Raw genomic sequence first — 20,918 nt, forward strand, 5'->3', positions numbered from 1 at the left:
AAAAAAAAAAAAAAAAAAAAAAAAAAAAAAAAAAAAAAAAAAAAACACTCCTTTACCATTTCTTGAGGTATAGATTTGATATAATCAATTCTCTCAATTTTTGTTTATCTAAAAAAGCTACTTTGTCTTCGTCCTAGAAAGATATTTTTAACTGGGTATATATTTCAGTTGACTTTTTAATTTTTGCTTTTCACTTTCAGTACTTTTAATATGATTATTCTTTTGTCCTCTAGACTACATAGTTTCTGATCAGAAGTCTGTTCAATTGTCACCTTTGTCTCTGGCTACTTCCAAGATTATCCCTTTTTTATTTTCAGCAGTTTATGACGTGTCTAGGGGAGAGGGGGTGTGTGTGTGTGCGCTCCCATGCATTTATTCTGCTTGGCGTCCTCTGGTCTTCTTAGATCTATGCTTTGTCCTGGCTAGTATTTCTTTAAATAATTCTTCCTTCTCGTTTCTCTTTTCTCATTCTGAGATGCCGATCGCACATATATTAGATCTTTTCACGCTGTCCCAAAGCCATTGGATGTTCTCTTCTAATTTTTCACTCTTTTCTATCTCTATGTTTCAGTTTAGATAATTTCTATTTTCAAGTTCACGGATTCTTTCACCAGACATGTTCAAACTGATGATAAGTCCATTGAAGAAATGCTTCATCTTAGATATCATTTTTATTTCTAGCATTTTCTTTTTTCTTTTTTTTTCTTTTTTTTTTTGAGACAGAGTTTCGCTCTTGTTGCCTAGGCTAGACTGCAATGGCGCGATCTCGGCTCACCGCAACCTCCACCTCCCGGGTTCAAGTGATTCTCCTGCCTCAGCCTCCTGAGTAGCTGGGATTACAGGGATGCACCACCACGCCCGGCTAATTTTGTATTTTCAGTAGAGATGGGGTTTCTATGTTGGTCAGGCTGGTCTCGAACTCCTGACCTCAAGTGATCAGCCTGCCTCGGTCTCCCAAAGTGCTGGGATTACAGGCATAAGCTACCACACCTGCCTATTTCTAGCATTTTCATTTGATTATTTTATAGATCCTCTCTCTGTTGAAATGCCCTATATATCCAGGCATGTTGTTTTTTCAGTGGATATTTTACCATATAAATCACAGTTACTTTAAATTCCCTAATATTTCCAATATCTGGGTCTTCTCTGATACTAGACCTATTGTTGTTTTATGTTTTGGTAAGTTTCCTTATTTTGTGTGCCCAGAAATTTTTGATTTTGAAACGCTGAATGCTGGATATTCAGTGACAATAGAGGTAATAGTATTTACGCTCAGAAATGAACATTCCTCCTCTGCTAAGCTGTTAAGTACAGGGGGTTGAATAATATGTCTAGTTAGCAATGGAGCTGGGTTTGAGGATTTTTGTTGCTATGGCAATCACAGCACCACAGGTTTCAAACCTCCAATAGTGGGCCACTATTACCTTTTGTTTAACGTGCAGCCTCAGATGCCAAAGGGTTTTTCCTCAGTGTTCCTGCTCCACCCTCAGTTTTCAGCAGGGAGTCTCTCTCCACACTCTTGTCCCTTCTCTAGTAGGACAACTGTTGCTTGTTACTACACACTAGGTTAATGGTGGAGGTAGAGGATTCTCAGATATCTTGGTCCAGCCTCATCTTGGGCAGGGTCTTTGAGCCTGGGCCTCAGGAATGTAACTTTTTCAGTGTTCCTGTCCTATAACTTTGTATCTTGGGGTGTGGGAGGGGAACCTTTGCCAGGATCAAGTTTCTTGCCCTATCCCCATTGGTGGCAGACCTCTGCTTTTTATCAGTGCAGGGTCCTAGGTCTAACATCTCCTGCCTTCCACACCCAGCCCCTAGTATCAAAAGGCTTATGCTCCCACATTTCTCCCAGAAGTAAGTGATCTTTGCATGGTTCTGGAGGAGTGAGGGTTTTCTACCTCTCTTTCAGAGGCAAGTGGGTTTTGCTCCTACCACACCCACCGAAGCAACGGCACTTCACCTGGGCTGTAGAAGCAGGAAAGTTCACTGCTTCTCCCTCCACAACTTAGACTTTTGCTTCATAAAGAAGGTTTTCAGAAAATGGGCAGAGTTGGCTCCTGTCCCTCAGCAGCAGTTCATCAGTACCACACCTTTATCATCAAGGGAGATGCTCTCCAATCTCCTGCCTTGTCCCCTAGTCTATCTCACAGAGCAAACAGTGGAGACGTATGGAAAAGAGCTTGCAAATGGATGCAAAGCTCCTCTATGTCTAACCTACAAGTTATCCTAAACACATAAACTGTGCTAGCCCACAGCCACGCTTTAAAAATTTGTTAAGATCTTAGCTGATACTGCTAACTACTTCCTCCTATGCTTTACCAAGTCAGTGTTCCTCTGTCCCATCTATCCTCAGAGGGATTTGTTACTCTTGTGAATTCAGCTCACTTGGCTGCCTTGTGACCAGCTCTGATGTGCTCAAGAAGTTATGACTGTGTGGATTTTGGGGATAACCTATTGTTATTAGAATGAGAGTGATGTTCTCTTGCAGCTTTCTATATCCTAAATGGAAGTGAAACGGATTGCTTTGTTTTTGAGCCCTAGTATCATTCCTTACTCCCTTACAAGCTTAATTACACATTTAAAATAATTTCAGAAGCTTCTGTTCGTTTTTATTGCAGATAGGGTAAAAATAACAAATGACTGAATGACTAAGAAGTATATGTGAAAACACTGGTGTCCACTAAGAATTTACTGAAAGGCATTATTTTTAGGTCTATAAGGAATACCAGTTAATATAACTCTATAATATACAGAAAAACTATATACTCAGTAAATGTTTCATAGAACTTTAATTATCATTGTGAAGTAATTAGTAATGTCAATCTATTTTGTCCTTAAATACACACATATATGTAAAAAGAAAAAGGATAAAAGACATTATTCTCAAAATGCATAGCATTAAATGTACTTTTATTTTTTAAGCTGTAAACCATAGAAGAACAGTTTGTATCAATCTGTTCATCTCTAATTCCTCTCATTAATACTCTTTTTTCTGAGTGAAATAGAAAAATGTTATATAATTTTATGCTTCCTAAACCACAAGACCTCTTAATTCTGACCCTGATGATTATCTTCTGTCAACCTTACATTACAGGAATTATTTCACTTTCTTACTTACATTCCTTCCTATCAGTGTCCCTAAATGTTTAGCCTGTCTATAGAATATATATTGTGGGACTTTTATGATCTGTAAGGGTCTGGAACATCATGATCTGCTTATTATGCTTATCTCAGAACACATCATCTTTAGTGGGGAAGACAGATGCCTGTTTTCTTAGCTGCAAACCAAAGAAGAAAGCAATCTGGATCATTTGTTTATGCTCTTTAATTCCTTTAGTCAAGACTATTTCTTTTCCTTGGTGAACTGTAAGAATAAATTATATACTTTCATGCTTCCTAGAAATCTCCCAACTAAATATTCACAAACACTGAATTTTTTAAGCTGAGATTTTCCCAACTATAAAATGAGTATAAATACATCACATGGAATTGTTAGGAGGATTTTTTTAAGGATATATCTAAAGCATTAAGCACAGCGCCTGGCCCACAGTAAGTGTTCCACACATTATTACAGCTTGAGTATCCCTTATCCCAAATGCTTGTAACCTGAAGTGCTTCAGATTTTGAATGTTTTGGGATTTTGGAATATCTGCATATTCATAATGAAATATCTTGGGGATAGGACCCAAGTCTAAACATGAAATTCATTTGTTTCATATACATCTTATACACATAGGCTGAATGTAATTTTATACAACAATTTAAATAATTTCATGCATGAAACTTAAGTTTTGACTGCATTTTGACTTGAACTGCACCTCATCACATGAGGTCAGATGGGGAATTTTCTACTTGTAGCATCATGTTTATGCTCAAAAAGCTTCAAATTTTGGAGCATTTTGATTTTGGATTTGGAGAATAGGAATGCTCAACCTAGGTTGTTTGTCCACTTAACTATGCTACTTGAAATAGGACTTTTAAAAAAGTAAAGCTTCCTATTTACAAATTTACTTACAAAGTGAATGCTTTCTGTAAAAACTCTAGAAGATGTTTAAAAAAACTACCCATATACAGGAGATATAAAATTATATAATAAATAATAAAATTAAGAGAAATTTATTATTTTTTTCTATTATTTCTTTTTCTTTTTTTTGTTTTTGTTTGTTTGTTTGTTTTTTAGAGGCAAGGTCTTGCTATGCTGCCCTGGCTGGAGTGTAGTCAGTAACTATTCACTGCAGCCTCAAACTCCTGGGTCCCAGCCTCCTGAGTAGCTGAGACTAGGGGCATGCACCGAAATAAAAGGAAATCACATTTCACATTGATTATGTCCCTTTTATCCTTTATTATGTATTTCCCAAATCCTCTTCAAACCCCCAAAAAGTCTCTCTAGGAACATAAATCAGCGTTATATACCATTCTACATGTATGTGTCAAATTTCCAAACAAATTCTCTTCCTATTTCTTATCCAAGAATGCCATCAGTGGATCAGGCCAATGTTCCCTTGGTTTTTCAGGTAGATACTTATATTGTCTCTAAATGTTAAGTTCAATGAACACTCATTAACAAAAATTTTTTGAATGCCTATTATTTGCCAGGCACTATTCTGAGTTCTCAGGGTACAGTGAGAAACTAGACTGACAAATATTCTGCTCTTATGAAAGAAAGGGAAAAGACTGGCAGATGATGAGGTCACAAAGGTAGACGGGGGTGATTTAAGGACATGGTAGGGGGTTGTATTTTATTTGAAATAAAGTTACTTTTATTAGTTTCCTGTGGCTGCTGTAACAAATTACCACAAACTGAGTAGCTTAAAACAATAGCAATTTCTTCTCTCACGGGTCTGGAGGACAGAATTTCAAAATCAGTATCACCTGGTCAAAATCAAAGTGTTGGCAAGGCCACACTCCACCTAGAGGCTCTAGGGTAGAATCTACTTTTTGCCTTTTTCAGCTTTTGGTGGTTGCTATCATTCCTTGGCTTGTGGCCACATCATTCCAATCTCTACCTCCATCTTCACATTGCATTCTTCTACATGTATGTGTCAACTCTCCTCTGCCTTCTTATAAAGATACATGTGATGACATTTGGACCACCACCCCAATAATCCAGGATAATCTCCCAATCTCAAGATCCTTAACTATATGTGAAAAGACCCTTTTTCCAAATAAGGTAACATTTACAATTTCTAGGGATTAGGGCCCAATATCTTTTGGGAAGGGGCATGATTCTGCCTACTACACCACTTAAGTAATTTTCATGCAAGAGGGAGACAAGATATGACTGATGCTTTTTAAAAGATCTCTCTGGTTGATGAGTTTCCTCTAGGAGGCAAAATGGAAGCAACAGAGGCAAAATGGAAGCAACAGATTCAGTGAGGAGGCCGCTGTAGTACAGACAGGAGATGACTAAGGCTTGAGACATTAAATTATACATTTTATATCTGTTACAGTTATGATCACCTAATGGGTAGTAAAAACTGAGGACTCAGACTTCCTGTTTAAACCTAATTATACCACTTGCAAGCTTTGTTACTTTGAGCAAGTTACTTAACTAAGTTGTTTCTTCCACTGTCAAGTGATCATTATAGAACTACTAATGAGTATTCAGATTAAAATGTGTAGAATATCTGACAGAATACAGTGCCTGACACGTAGTAAGACCACAATAAATATTTGCTACATTATTTTTGAGATGGAGTCTCGCTCTGTCACCTGGGCTGGAGTGCAGTGGCCGGATCTCAGCTCACTGCAAGCTCCGCCTCCCGGGTTTACGCCATTCTCCTGCCTCAGCCTCCCGAGTAGCTGGGACTACAGGCGCCAGCCACCTCGCCCAGCTAGCTTTTTGTATTTTTTAGTAGAGACGGGGTTTCACCGTGTTAGCCAGGATGGTCTCAAACTCCTGACCTCGTGATCCGCCCGTCTCGGCCTCCCAAAGTGCTGGGATTACAGGCTTGAGCCACCGCGCCCAGCCGCTTAATTTCTATTATATAATTTTATGACATATATTATGGTTGCCAAAATGTAAGTGTAAAAACAACTAAATAAATTTAATAACTCAATAAGTAGAGAGTATTTTTTGCATTGGAATGTAATGGAATCACCTTTGTTATGTGGTGTAATTATATCACTATTATTATGAATTTTATAAAAGCCCATGGTATAATATTTTGGATATTTATCTTGCCAATCAAATTCTTTCACTTCTAGATAACGAGAAGTTCAAATCAAATATTGAGGTCTAACAAACATCTAAGATTTCAATTTAATATACTGTGGAAAAAGAATTAAAACTTAATAAAACCACACAAAAACAATTCTTTAACAGATACCCTAGGATTAAATCATGTAACATGAATATATGGTAATAACTATATTTTAAAATGTCTCCACATTTAAGAAACTTAAATTGGAGGTCAAACATTTACTTTCTAAATTCCTAGCTAAATTCAACCTTGAGATGAGTGGCCTAACTGCACTACCATTCATTGCCCACTTTGCACACAATTTAGAAAATAAACTGGGGAAATACTACGGAGTGGCTTAATTCTATTTTTCTTACTTTCTATTTTTCTTCTTTTGTTAGTTATTCTAGACATCAACCTCAATCTGATGGATTGGCTCAATTGTAACACCAACTCTGTTTCTGACATTTTACTTTTAAACACTAAATTCCTTTATCTCTAAAACAGTGAAAATAGCAACCTATTTTTTAAATCACTTTTCAGTTAATCCATTATCATAAGAACAAAATGCAAATGCAATAAAACAAAAATATCACTGGTGAAAGTTTATAATACATAAGGCCAGCAAAATCTCCATTACTTTATCTGATGTTCTTAAAGGTAAAGACAAGGTAAAAAGTGAGCCTAAAAGCTGCACACACTACTGTTACAAACGTGGTAAACATCTTGGTATTAATTAACTTAATGCATAAAATATTTATTGTTCATTTCTTTAAATTATCTAAAAGTAAATTATTCATAAAAGACTAGTATTATCAAGTACACAAATTATTTTCCTTATGAATTCAACAGACTATCAACTATAACCGAAAACCAGCAGAACCATATGCATGGTCAAGCCAGAAATCTGGAAGTCATCTCTCACTTCACAAACCCAATCCGTTACAAAGTTCTGCTCATTCTACCTTAACCCATATTATCTCAGATATGTCCACACTCTCTACTGTCTTAATTAGTTGTCCTCATACTAGCTATGAGGCCCAGTACTGAAGCTTCCTAACTATCCCACTGCCATCTATTCTCCATACAATAACCAAAATGATCACTGTGAAACAGAAACACAATTAAGTCACTGCCTGCTTTAAAGCCTTCAAGGACTTTTCACTGTCCTAAGAATGAAAACCAACGCTTGCATGCTCCATCATCAACCATTTCTCTAACCTCTTCTCAATCACACCCCACCCCATTCACTGGGTCCAAAACACACCTGTCTCTATCTCAGTCCCAACCAGCTCTTTCACCTTAGGGCTATTTACTGCTCTCTCCACCTGAACTACTTGATCCTGACTCTCAAATGGCGCTTCTTTCCATCCCTTCAGTTTTCTGCCCCTCAAAAAGGCATCCCTTGCCATCCCAATGCACAGCAGGTGCCCTCGTTACTTTCTTACTTTATCTCATCAACTCGTGTTCCGTACACTCAGACTGCTTATCACAAATGACCATTATATCTTTCTTGGGTGGGGAGGGATTTGCTTGTCTAATGTCTGTTTCTCCATCTAGACTGTAGCCTCCTTGAGGGCAAGTTCCCTATCTTTTGTTCACTTCTATTTTCCCAGTGCTTAGAACACTACCTGCCTTATAAAAGGACTCAGTAAATATTTATGAATGAATGACAATGCCATTATTACTAAATGCTCAAGATCACTTTTAAAAAAAAATTGAGAAATCATGGCCAAGCAAAAGTAAATAAAGCAGTTACCCAATATTTTGTTAGCGCTTCATCACTGGAAAGTAAACACTCACAGAAGTGAGGTGGAATTGAGAGAGGTGCTAACCAGGAGTACCAATAAGTCACAACAAAATCTGAATACAATGAATTTAAAATAATATGCACAGAAACACAGATTTTATCATTTGAAGTGGGGGTGATTAAATGTTTTGCTGTCTACATTATATATTAAACTATCAATAAAAGTCATTATTATTGAAGTTACCCCCATAAAGCCCTTCTCATTTGCCTTATTCTTCAGCATTTTTACATCAAGTCAGAAGCACACAATACACTACTATACTTGTTCTCTCATTGTTTCCCATGGTCACTAGACCTTCCTAATATACAATCTAATCTGGACTCTTCTACCTTTTTGGTATGTCTTCTAAACGGAGTACAGGGCAAGACAATGGTCCTAAATAAATGGTTACATGTTGATTAGTAAAATAAATGAGTGAAATCATTCAGTTATAAATAAAGGTTTCCTTAGTACATATTCATTAGTATATACTACCTTTGTATCCATTTATTCAATTAATATACTCTGTATTATGGATTAATTTCCATTACTTTTAAAGCTTATTAAAACCATATCTTCTATAACTCAGGCATACTTTATAGTTTCAGAAGATACATTTGATTCTTTGTATAAATATGCTATACATATGAGTGTACAATATTATTTATATGCCCCCATGAAATTAAGGTTTTGGGGGAGCTGTTACTTAATTTTCTTTATGGTGAACTCAGCAAAAGGATTTTTGCAAAGTAATTTAGAGACATCTAAAGTTCACTGCTCTCTTTCATCTTTTATTCTTGCATCATGAAACTCTGGACATCTAATATGCTCTCTGTGGACCAGATTTCACCTGCTGAACGCAGAGTGTGCAGCATGCAATATTCTTAGCTATAAATCTAATTTGCTTACTTACATTAACTCTGTAGCCAAGAGGACCTAAATACCTGTTCCTTTCTGCTATTGTTTAACTGGCACTTCCAGGTGTCCTGCTGACAAGTGTAGGTCAGTTAGTATCACAGAAATTGAGTGTAAAAATAAACCTGGTCTGTGTGGACCTAATTCCTTTGAAATTATGGCATGATTCTGGGAAAAACAGATACAAAAAAGCTTGATTTATTTTTGAATCATATGCAATGCCAAAATAAATATCATCTTAATTCACCATTGTAATCAGTCAAAACGTTCATAGTGCCTGCATAGGTGGGCTTCTCATGAAAATAACATGGTACGTCCCTGATCTAAATCACAGTAACTAGAACCATAATACACATGCCTAAAAATAAAACTCAAGGACTCAATAATAACTTCAGTATTTTAAACACATAAATTAAAAATTATGAGAAGAGCTATATCCAAATAAAAAGAAAAAGCAAAATCTACCAACCTCTATTAGCAAACATAATCCTCAGTAGTATGTAACCTCACTGACCCCATTAGTAGGTAAACTCTTGAGGACACACACACTGATGTCTGTTTTGTTCATTCAAGTTCTTATAAAGAAAAGCACTTTGCACATAAGTACAAATAAATAATTATTAAATATTTGATAGTTGAAATGATTTAATTTTATATTAATAATAAATACTAAATAGAAGAAAGAATGTAATAGTAGATCAAACATTTTTGTTCATAGCAGAAAAACTAATTCTGAAGAAATTTATGAAGCAATAAATTACATATACATCTAAAATTGTGATGGCTATAATTCAATCTTTGATGATTCTTCAGAGGTCATCATAGGGTCAATTATTAGGAGTATCAGCTCAATTATATTATCAATGTTATACAAATACTATTAATATAGATTTAAGCCAACAGAATATTAAATACTTTTTTTTTAAGATTAGGAGGTGTTTTTGAGCTACTAAAAACTACCTTTAGTAAAATGTCTCTACTGAGAAAATGACTAAAGAAATTTTACAACTTAAGATCTGGATTTCTCCATTTCCATCAGCTAATTTCCCTAAATATTTTCATTATAATTCAAAATGTATATAATAACACTTCCTCCACTCAAGGTGCAAAAGATCAGCCATCAAAGCTCCAAAATCCTCTTTCAACAATGACAACATGCTACTGGGAAAAACGGGAAACTCCAATCTTATTTCACACCAACTTACTCTGACTTTTGGCAACACTCTCCGAAGCGTCTCAGTGGGATTCTGTCGCATCAAAAATGGGAGATTTGCAATCACACTTGTTCCTTGGACATCTTGACCAGCACTTACAAAGAGAACACAAATTTAAAATGTATAATTACAAGCTGAATTCCTCTGCACAGTTATAAAAAGTATGGACTAATTGGAAAAATGACTGCTTTGAATGATAAGCACTCAGACTTCTAAGTTTTAAGCCAGAAATACATCATTTAGATATAAAACTGAAACCAAAACTGAAATTTCATTAAGCAAATCTTATCACAAATACATGAAGATATTAATTATGCTTGTGCTGAAACAAGATTGTCTTATTGTTTTAATATGTCTTAAGCCTAAAAGTTTTGAGACTATTACTAAATACGTATTTTTTAATTCTACCTCATTTTTTCCTGTGACCTGTCAGTTTGCCATACTTTATAAAAATGTATAAACGGTAACATTTTATTACGGTAAACATTAACAATCATAACAAGAGGGAAAGCAATAAAATCAACTACAGCAAAATCATACAACTTTCTCTTGGTACAGTAAAATCACTTGTAAAACTAGATTTGACTCCATGCCAGAAACTTCTTAAAGATACACTAAATACTCTTAAAGATCAGCAGGGTGTATTTATATAATTCCTTTTTAAATTGACATTTATTAAGGAGTTATCAAAATAATCTCAGCAATACTCTAGTGGCCTAAATACCTTGAAAAAAATGTTCAGATTCTTCCAAAAAAATCATTTCCACAAACAGCAAAAAAACTGTTTTCAAATATAACCAAAGTGGCCTAAGTTCTGAAAATACTTGAAATATCCATATATATATGTGGATGGATAGATATCAAAAAGATGCCAATAAACATGGCATCACCTCAGAGGGAAATCCCACCTATTCTTAACTGACACCAATTTAAATATTGACTGCTGATTCCATAATATTTACTTATTGATTAGAATTATTTTACTTATCTCTTCAAATGGATTTGTAGTTATATGCACATAAGACTTTAATACATGTTTTACATAGTTTTTTTAAGTAATATATTTTTGCTTCAGAGTAAGTTCTATTAAAAAGAAACATATTCTGATTCTAAATGAAGCTGACCTGCCATGAAAAAAGGCTTTTTCTATTGCAATATGTTAAGCTATGAAATACAGGACATCGTAATCATTCCACTGTTCTCATCACTCTCTAGGAGAATCCTTTACTAGACAAAATTCAGAAGGAATAGCGAAGGGTGTGAAATACAGAATCCATGCCAAATGGAGAGAGGGTCAAAAAAGAGAAATTAAAGTTGTACAGAAAACTACTACTGGTAGTGAACTGAATGGTGGCCCCCTAAAAGGTATGTCTACATCTTAATCCTAGAACCTGTGATTATTATCTTAATTTTTAAAGGGCTCTTGAGATAAAGAGATTATCCTGGGTTATCCAAACTACCTAGGCCCTAAATCCAATAGCAAGTGTCCTTAAAAGAGAAACTCACAGAATAAAACATAACAGATGGCCGTTTGACCACAGATGCAGAAATTTGAGCAATACAGCCACAAGTCAGGGAATGGTGACAACCACCAAAAGTTGGAATAGGCAATAATGGATTCTCCTCTAGATCCCTGCTGACATCTTGACTTCAGACTTCTGTTCTCTAGAACTGTGACAGAATAAAAATCTGTTATTTTTAAGCCACCTGGTTTGTGGTAACTTGTTACAACAACCAGAGGAAATAAATATACTACACTACTAAAGAACTGAAAGAGAATAATCCAAAAGAAAAAGAAAATGACAATGCCTGGCCCAGGGTAGAGGTTCAATAAATATCTCTTGAAAGCATGAATGGATGGCTAACTAGATGAACAGATGTCAGGAATATTAAATATTGAATGTTCCATGAATTTTATTCACTAATTTGCAATTAAGGTAAAAAAGGGTATAATCTCTAATACCTTACAGAGGTGAAAACAAAACTTTTCACAGGAAGGCAAGAAAAAGAAAACAGAAGCAAAAAAAGAACAAATAAAAAATAAAATGATACACTTTAGCCTTAAAATATCAGCAATTACATTAAATATAAGTGGTCTAAATACATCAGTTTAAGACAGGAATTGGCAGAGTGGCTTTTAAAAATGATTCAACTATATACTGTCTACAAGAAACTCACTTCAAAAAACAGTATCAGTGGTTGAAAACAGTATCAGTGGTTGAAAATAAAGAATGGAAAATAATATATGATACAAATGTGAATCAAAAGAAAGCAGGAGTGGCTATATGAATATCAAGTAAAGTAAATCTCAGAGAAGAGAAAATCACCAGAGACAGACAGGGACACTATAAAATGATCAAAGAGATGAATCCACCAAGCAATAGCAATCCTAAATGTGTATACAACAAACTGAGTTGCAAAATATGTGATGCAAAAACTGATAAGACTGAAAAGAAAAATAGACAAATACACAGGTGCAGCTGAAGATTTCAGAACCCATGTCTCAACAACTGATAGAACTACACAGAGAATCAGCAAAGATACAGAAGAACTCAAGAATACCATCAACCAAGATTTAGTAGACATTTATAGAACACTGTATCCAACAATAGCAGAACACACATTCCATTCAAGTGCCCAAAGAATATATATCAAGACGGACCATAAAACAAACTTCAACAAATTTTTGAAAATTTAAATAATACAGAATTTTCTCTAACCACAATGGAATCAAACTAGAAGTTGGTAAAAGAAAGGTAACAGAAAAATCTCCCAACTCTTGGAAACTAAACAAACTTCTATATATTCCCATGAATCAAAGAGAAAGATCTCACGGGAAATCAAAAAATACACTGAACTGAATGAAAATAAAAAATCAACATTTGTGGGATACAGCTAACATATTCAAAGATGGAAATGTAACCATTAGAAAAAAACGGAACATCTCAAATCAATAATCTAACTTTCCACTTCAAGAACCTAGAACAAAATAATCACAATATACAAGCAGAAGAAACAGAGATAAAATCAATAATAAAAATAGAAAAAATAAAGAAAAAGAAGGAAACAAAGACCTAGTTGTTTTAAAGATCAATAAAAATCAACTAACTTCAGCAAGAATGACAAAAGAACAAGACAAAAATTACTAACATCAGAATTGAAACAGTAGGTATCTCTATAGACTGCAGAGATCAAAAGGACAATAAGTGAATGCTGTGAATACTTCTATACATATAAATTTGAAAACTTAGACAAAATGGACCAATTTGTTGAAAAACATAAATAGTAACAACTTATCCAATATGAAAGAGATAATCTGAATGTTCCTACAACCATTAGGGAAATTGAATTAATATTTTCAAAGTCCTAAAAAAATGTCCAGGCCCAGATGGTTTCAGTGAAGAATACTATCAAACATTTAATGAAAAATTAACACTATTCTACACAATCTCTTCCAGAAAAGAGGAGGTAGCACTTCCTAAATCACTTCATGAAGAAAAACTACAAAGCAGTATACCTCATAAATATAGATGCAAAAATATTTAACAAAAGTTTAGCAAGAATTATATACTATGATCAAATGAAGTTTATTGCAGGGATGCAAGGCTGGTTCAATATTAAAAATCAATGTACTCCATCATATTAACAGGCTAAAGAAGAAAAATATCACATGATCATATCAATTCAGAAAAAACATTTGACAAAAGTCAACACATGAACACTGAAATTACAAATTCAATATAATTTATAATCACTGCAAAAAACTAACAAAATATGTACAGAAGTTGTAGGCTGAAAATACACAATGCTGAAAGAAATCAAAGGATATCTAAGCAATTAGAGAGGCATACACTGGGAAATTCAGCATGGTAAATATGGCGATTCTCCCAAAGTGTTATACAGCTTTAACACAATTCCTATTGAAATACAAACAAGATTTTGGGAGACAGATTATATTTTTTCTAAATTTATATGAAAAACCAAAGGAATGAGCATAGCTGAAACGATTTTGAAAAAGAAGAATGAAGTAGGAGGAACTGTGTCCACCCACTGTTAAGACTTATTATAGTAAGCTATAGTAACCAAGACTACACAGTATTGGTGGAGGGAGAGAGACATAGATCAACAGAACTGAAGACAGAACCCAGAAATAGACCCCACACATATGCCCAACTGATTTTTGGTAACAGTGCAAAGACAATCCAATAGACAAAAGATAGCCTTTTCATCAAATGGCACTGAAGCAACTAGATATCCACAGGTGTTTAAAATTAAAAAAAAAAAAAAAAAAAAAAACTAACATGATCTATGCCTCACACTAACTCAAAATGAATCATAGACTTACACCTAAAACATAAAACTAATCACTTCTCAGCCTTTTCACTAAGATCAAGTGTGAAACGTATAACAATAGAGCTGTCAGGAAAAACATGGGCAAATAGCTTCTAGATCTAGGGCTAGACAAAGAATTCTTAAACTTGGCAGTAAAAGCATGATCCACAAGAAAGAAAAGTTAGACTTTATCAAAATTTAAAACTTTTGTATTGTGAAAGACCCTGTAAAAGGATGAAAAGACAAGCCACAGACTGGGAGAAAATATTTGCAAATGAATGTTTGAAAAAGGACTAGTGTTGAGACCACATAAAGAACTCTCAAAACTCACTAGTAACAAAATACACAATCCAATTCAAAAATGGGTAAAAGACATGAGGGAACATTTTACTGAGGATGATATACAGATTGCAAATAAGCCCACTAAAAGATGCTTAAATCATTAACCATCAGGCAAACACAAAGTAAAAGGACAATGAAATATCACTACACATTTATCAGAATGGCTAAAATTTTTAAAACACCACCAAAAGCAAAAAAACTGGACGATTCATTGCTGCTAGGAATGTAAGCCGGTATAGCCACTCTGGAAGTTTGGAAGTTTCTTAAAATATTAAATATGCAACACCATACAAGCCAGCAATTGTACTCTGGGGAATTTATCCCAAAGAAATAAAAATTTCTGTTCACATAAAAACTTGTGGATGAATGTTTATAACACCTTTATTTGAATAACAAAAACAACAAAAAAGACATGAAAACAATGATATGTCCTTCAGTGAAGAAATGGATAAACGAACTGTAGTACACCATACTGTGGAATACTACTCAGCAATAACAAGGAAAAAAAACTATTGATATGTGTAATCACCTGGAAGAATCTCCAGAAATTATGCTAAGTGAAAAAAAATTCAATCCCAAAAGGTTACATAGTGTATGATTCCACTTATATAGCATTCTTGAATGAGGAAGTTATACAAATAGAGAACAGATTAGCGAATTCCAGGGGCTAAGGAGGGATACAGGAGCAGGAGGGAAATAGGTGTGACCCCACAAGTGTAATATGAGAGATCCATTGATGACGGAAATCTTATGCATCCTGATTTTATCAATGTCAACATCCTGGTTGTAATACTGTACTATAGTTTTTCAAGATGTTACTATAGGGGGAAACTGGGTAAAGAGAACATGGATATTTCTGTATTATTTCTTACAACTGTATGTGAATCTATAGTTTTCTCAAAATATAAAGGTTTTTTTTTGTTTTTCGTTTTTTGTTTTTTTGTGGGTTTTTTTTTTTTTTTTTTTTTGAGACAGAGTCTGGCCCTGTCATCAGGCTGGAGTGCAGTGGCGCAATCTTGGCTTACTGCAACCTCCGACTCCCTGGTTCAAGCTATTCTCCTACCTCAGCCTTCCGAGTGGCTGGGATTACAGGCACGCACCACCACTCCTGGCTAATTTTTGTATTTTTTTTTTTTTAGTAGAGATGGGGTTTCATCATGCTGGCCAGGATGGTCTCGATCTCTTGACCTCATGATCCACCCGCCTCGGCCTCCCAAAGTGCTGGGATTACAGGCATGAGCCACCACACTTGGCCAAAAAGGTTAATTTTTGAAATCAGTCAATGTAACAGAATTTTCAAAAAGCACCTGGATACCACACTACATGTGGAAATCTGAGAAATACAGTATCTACTCATGATTTAAAACTATCAGCAAACTACAAATAGAACGGAACTTCTTCAACCCAATAAAGAATATCTATGACAAACTTAGAGCCAGCATCATACTTAATAGTGAAAGAATGAATACTTTCCCCCAAGTCAGGAACAAGGCAGGGATGTTGACCATTACCACTTCCTTATTTTAATCCATAAACACAATATTTATCTTTGTTTATTTAGATCTTTGAATAGTTTATTCAGTTTCATGTAATTTTTAACATACAGATCTTACACACATTTTCTTAGATTCATATCTAAGCACTTTTTTATTTCTATAGGTTTTGGGGGAACATGTGGTGTTTGGTTACATAAGTTCTTCAGTGGTGATTTCTGAGATTTTGGCACACCCATCACCCAGCAATGTACACTGTACCCAGTTTGTAGTCTTTTACTCCTCACACCCCTCCCACTCTTTCCCCAGAGTCCCCAAAGTCCACTGTATCATTCTTATGCCTTTGCGTCCTCGCAGCTTAGCTCCCACTTATAAGTGAGAACATATGATGTTTGGTTTTCCATTCCTCAGTTACTTCACTTAGAATAATAGTCTCCAGCTCCATCAAGGTTGCTGCAAATGCCAATATTTTGTTACTTTCTATGGTGAATGAGATATACACACACACACACACACATAAAAAATACACACACTTACACACCACATTTTCTTTATCTACTCATTGACTAATGGGCATTTGGGCTGGTTCCATATTTTAGCAACTGCAAATTGTGCTGCTACAAACATCCATGTGCAAGCATCTTTTTCATATAATGACTTCTTTTCCTCTGGGTAGATACCTAGTAGGTACAGAATCACAGAATGAGTAAGAATTCACCAACCAGCTGCTGTCTTCAAGAGAATCACCTAACACATAAGGACTCACAAAAACTTAAGGTAAAGAGGTAGAAAAAGATATTCCAAATGGTCACCAAAAGTGAGCAGGAGTAGCTATTCTTACATCAGAAAAAAAACAAACTTTAAAGCAACAGCAGCTTAAAAAGACAAAGAGGGACATTATATAAGTATAAAAGGACTTGTCCAACAGGAAAATATCACAGTCCTAAATATATATACACCTAACACTGGAGCTCCCAAATTTATAAAACAACTACTGCTAGACCTAAGACAGCAACACAATAATAGTGGGGGACTTCAATGCTCCACTGACAGCACTAGAAAGGTCATCAAGAACAGAAAGTCAACACAGAAACAATGGACTTAAACTATACCCTAGAACAAATGAACTTAACAGATATCTACAGAACATTCTAACCAACAACTGAAGAATACACATTCTATTCATCAGCACCAGGAACATTCTCCAAGAAAGACCATATGATAGGCCACAAAACAAGTCTCAATAAATTTAAGAAAATCAAAATTATATCAAGTACTCTCTCAGACCACAGTGAAATAAAATTGGAAATCAACTCCAAAAGGAACACTCAAAACCATGCAAATACATGGAAAGTTAATAATCTGTTCCTGAATGATCGCTGAGTCAACAATGAAATCAAGATGGAAATTAAAAAACTATTTCAACTGAATAATAGTGACAAAACTTATCAAAACCACTGGGTAGAACAAAAGCGGTGCTAACAGAAAAGTTCATAGCATTAAATGTCTACATCGAAAAGTCTGAAAGAGCACAAATAGACAAGCCAAGGTTACACCTCAAGGAACTAGAGAAACAACAAACCAAACCCAAATCCAGCAGAAGAAAAGAAGTAACAAAGATCAGAACAGGACTAAATGAAATGGAAACAAAAAAATACAAGAGATAAATGAAACAAAAAGCTGGTTCTTTGAAAAGATAAACAAAACTGATAGACCACTACTGAGATTAACCAAGAAGGGAGAAGATGCAAATAAACTCAAATTAGAAATGAAACGAGAGACATCATAATCAATACCACAGAAATACAAAAGATCATTCAAGGCTACTATGAACACCTTTATGCACACAAACTAGAAAACCTAGAGGAGATGGATACATTCCTGGAAGTATACAACCCTCCTAGATTAAACCAGGAAGAAATAGAAACACTGAACAGACCAAGAATAAGCAGCAAGATTGAAATTGTAATTTAAAAACTGCCAACAAAGAGAAATCCAGGACCAGACAGATTCACAGCTGAATTCTATCAGACATTCAGAGAACTGATACCAATCCTATTGAAACTAGACCATTATCACCATCCAACACCGTGTTGGAGCTCTGAACCAGTGCAATAAGGCAAGAAAAAGAAACAAAGGACTTACAGATTAGAAAGGAAGACGTTTAATTGTTTTTATTCACAAACAACATAGTTGTCTATGGTGAAAATCCCAAATAATCTACAAAATGGCTAGTAGAATAAGTGAGTCTAGTGGTACGCAGAATACAAGGTCAATATATAAAAGTATCTCTACTTTTATATATTATATTTTCCATACAACATTAAAGATATAAAATTATAATTTAAAAGGTAATCTAATTTACATTAACATAACAATATTGATATGGGAAGAGGTGCAGGGAAGTGCTGGCAAGAGAAGGGCGCGTTCCCTGTCTAGGGTATCACCCCCAGGCCTGTGCCCGCAGACCTAGGTGAGGACAGGAGCTCCTGCCTTCACGTCCAAATGCTGCCATTTCCCAAGACCACCCTGGCCCACCACACCCCCCACCTGTGCCTATAAAAACCCCAAGACCCTAGCAGGCAGAGACGCAAGTGGCTGGATGTGGAGAGGAACACACCAGCGGAGGAACACCCAAGTGGCTGGACGTTGAGAGGCCGTCAAGAAGAACGCATCCGCATAAGAGCACACCAACAGGCCCCGCAGGTCGGCAAGCCATGAACCGGCGGAATGAGGCAGCTTGGCTGGGGCCGTCAGAGGAGGGGAGAACCACCTTTCTACTCCTTCGCTCTTCTGGCTCCCCCATCTGCTGAGGGCTACTTCCATTCAATACAACCTTGCACTCATTCTCCAAGTCCACGTGTGATCCGATTCTTCCAGTATACCAAGGCAAGAAACTCAGATACAGAAAGCCCTCTGTCCTTGCGATAAGGCAAGGGTCTAAATGAGCTAACACAAGCCGCCTATGGACTGCAAAACCAAAAGAGCACCCTGTAACACATGCCTACTGGGGCTTCGGGAGCTCTAAACATTCACCTCCAGACACTGCCTTGGGGTCAGAGTCCCACAACCTGCCCCTGGGCATGCTCCCCCTAGAGGTTTGAGCAGTGGGGCACCAAAAAAGCGAGCCACTCCCCTACTGCACGCCCTGCGATGGGGGCTGGGGAACTTTTCCTGTTTCAATATGAAATATAATTGGAACACTCGACAAAAGATGTGCAAGACGTGTAGACCAAAAATTACAGAACATGCTGAGAGAAATAAAGAAGACCTAAATATATTCAAGGATCAAATACTCAATATTGTTAAGACGTCAATCTCACAAATGGAAGACAGATTCAATATGATCCCCTTCTAAATCCCAGTAGGCTTTCTGCAGAAATGAACAAGCTTATTCTAAAATCTGCACGGAAATGCAAAGGATATAGAATAGCTAAAACAAATCTGACAAAAACAAAGTTGTAGGGCTAGTACTAGCAGGTTAGACTTTAAAACCTATCATAGAGCTACAATAGACAAGATAGTGCAATATTGGCATATAATCAATGGAAAAAAACAGAAAGTCCAGAAATAGACCCAAACATAAATGTGCAATTGTCTTTTTAAAAAGGTGAAACGACAACTCAATGAGGAGATGATAATCTTTTCGACAAGTGGTGGCGGAACAATTAAATAGCCATATACAAACACAATGAGTCTCTCCTCATCCTGAAACAGTAAACAGAAGTTAACTCAAAGTGGATCACAGGCCTGAATATAAGAGCCAATAATGTAAAACTTCTAGAAGAAAACAGCAGAAAATCTTAGTGGCCTTGGGTTTGACAAGATTTCTTGAAGAGAACACAAAAGGTAAAGTATAAAAAATTTAAAAATCAACCAAATAAACTTCATCACAATTAAAAATGTTTGTTTTTCAAAGGCACTGTTACAAAAATGAAAATGTAAGCCATAGACTGGCATAAAATATCTGCGAAACAAATATTTAGCAAATGACTTGTATCTAGAATATATAGAGAATTCTTAACTACAAGAGTAAGAACATCCAATAAAAAGTGGACAAAAGATTTGAACACCTCACCAAAGAAAACATAAAAATGGCAAATAAATACATCTTAAGATGCTCAACAAAATTTTAATCATTAGGTAAAATTACATTACAACCACAATGAGATATCACTACACATTCACTGAAATAAAATTATAAGGACTGAACATGCCAAATGTGGGCAAGGATGAGGAGTAATGGCACTTTCACATACTACTGATGGAATATAAATATAATACAATCATTTTGGAAAAGTTTGACAATTTCTTTAAAGGTTACACATACACCTACCAAACAACCCAGACATTCCATATTTAGACATTTATCCAAGGGAAATAAAAGCAGATGTTCACATAAACACTTTAATGTAAATATTTATAAGTTTCATTTGTAATAGATAAAAACAATCCAGATGTTCACTAACAAGTGAATAATCAAATTATGATATATCCATACAGTGATATATCCATACAGCAATAAAAAGAAATGAAGAAAATCATGGATAAACTTCAAAACAATTACACTGAATGAAAGAAGCCATACAAAAAAAATTAATACTACTGTATGTTTTCACTTATAGAAAATCACAGAAAATACAAACTGAA

At 35.4% G+C, this 20,918-nt stretch overlaps 1 protein-coding gene across 6 annotated transcripts in view; it reads right to left on the reverse strand.

Annotated features, from left to right (window-relative positions):
- The window catches only part of PPP4R4 (protein phosphatase 4 regulatory subunit 4), a 110,421-nt gene that overhangs the window by 64,943 nt on the left and 24,560 nt on the right, over positions 1–20,918 (reverse strand). For all 6 annotated transcript variants that reach the window (XM_023205330.1, XM_023205331.2, XM_023205332.2 and 3 more), the window contains exon 3: positions 10,093–10,195. In XM_023205330.1, coding sequence (XP_023061098.1) covers positions 10,093–10,143 — 51 coding nt within the window. In that variant the 5' untranslated portion in view covers positions 10,144–10,195. The remainder of the gene's footprint in view (positions 1–10,092; positions 10,196–20,918) is intronic.

Source organism: Piliocolobus tephrosceles, chromosome 6 (genome assembly GCF_002776525.5).
Source record: "Piliocolobus tephrosceles isolate RC106 chromosome 6, ASM277652v3, whole genome shotgun sequence".
NCBI classification, from domain to species: Eukaryota; Metazoa; Chordata; class Mammalia; order Primates; family Cercopithecidae; genus Piliocolobus; species Piliocolobus tephrosceles.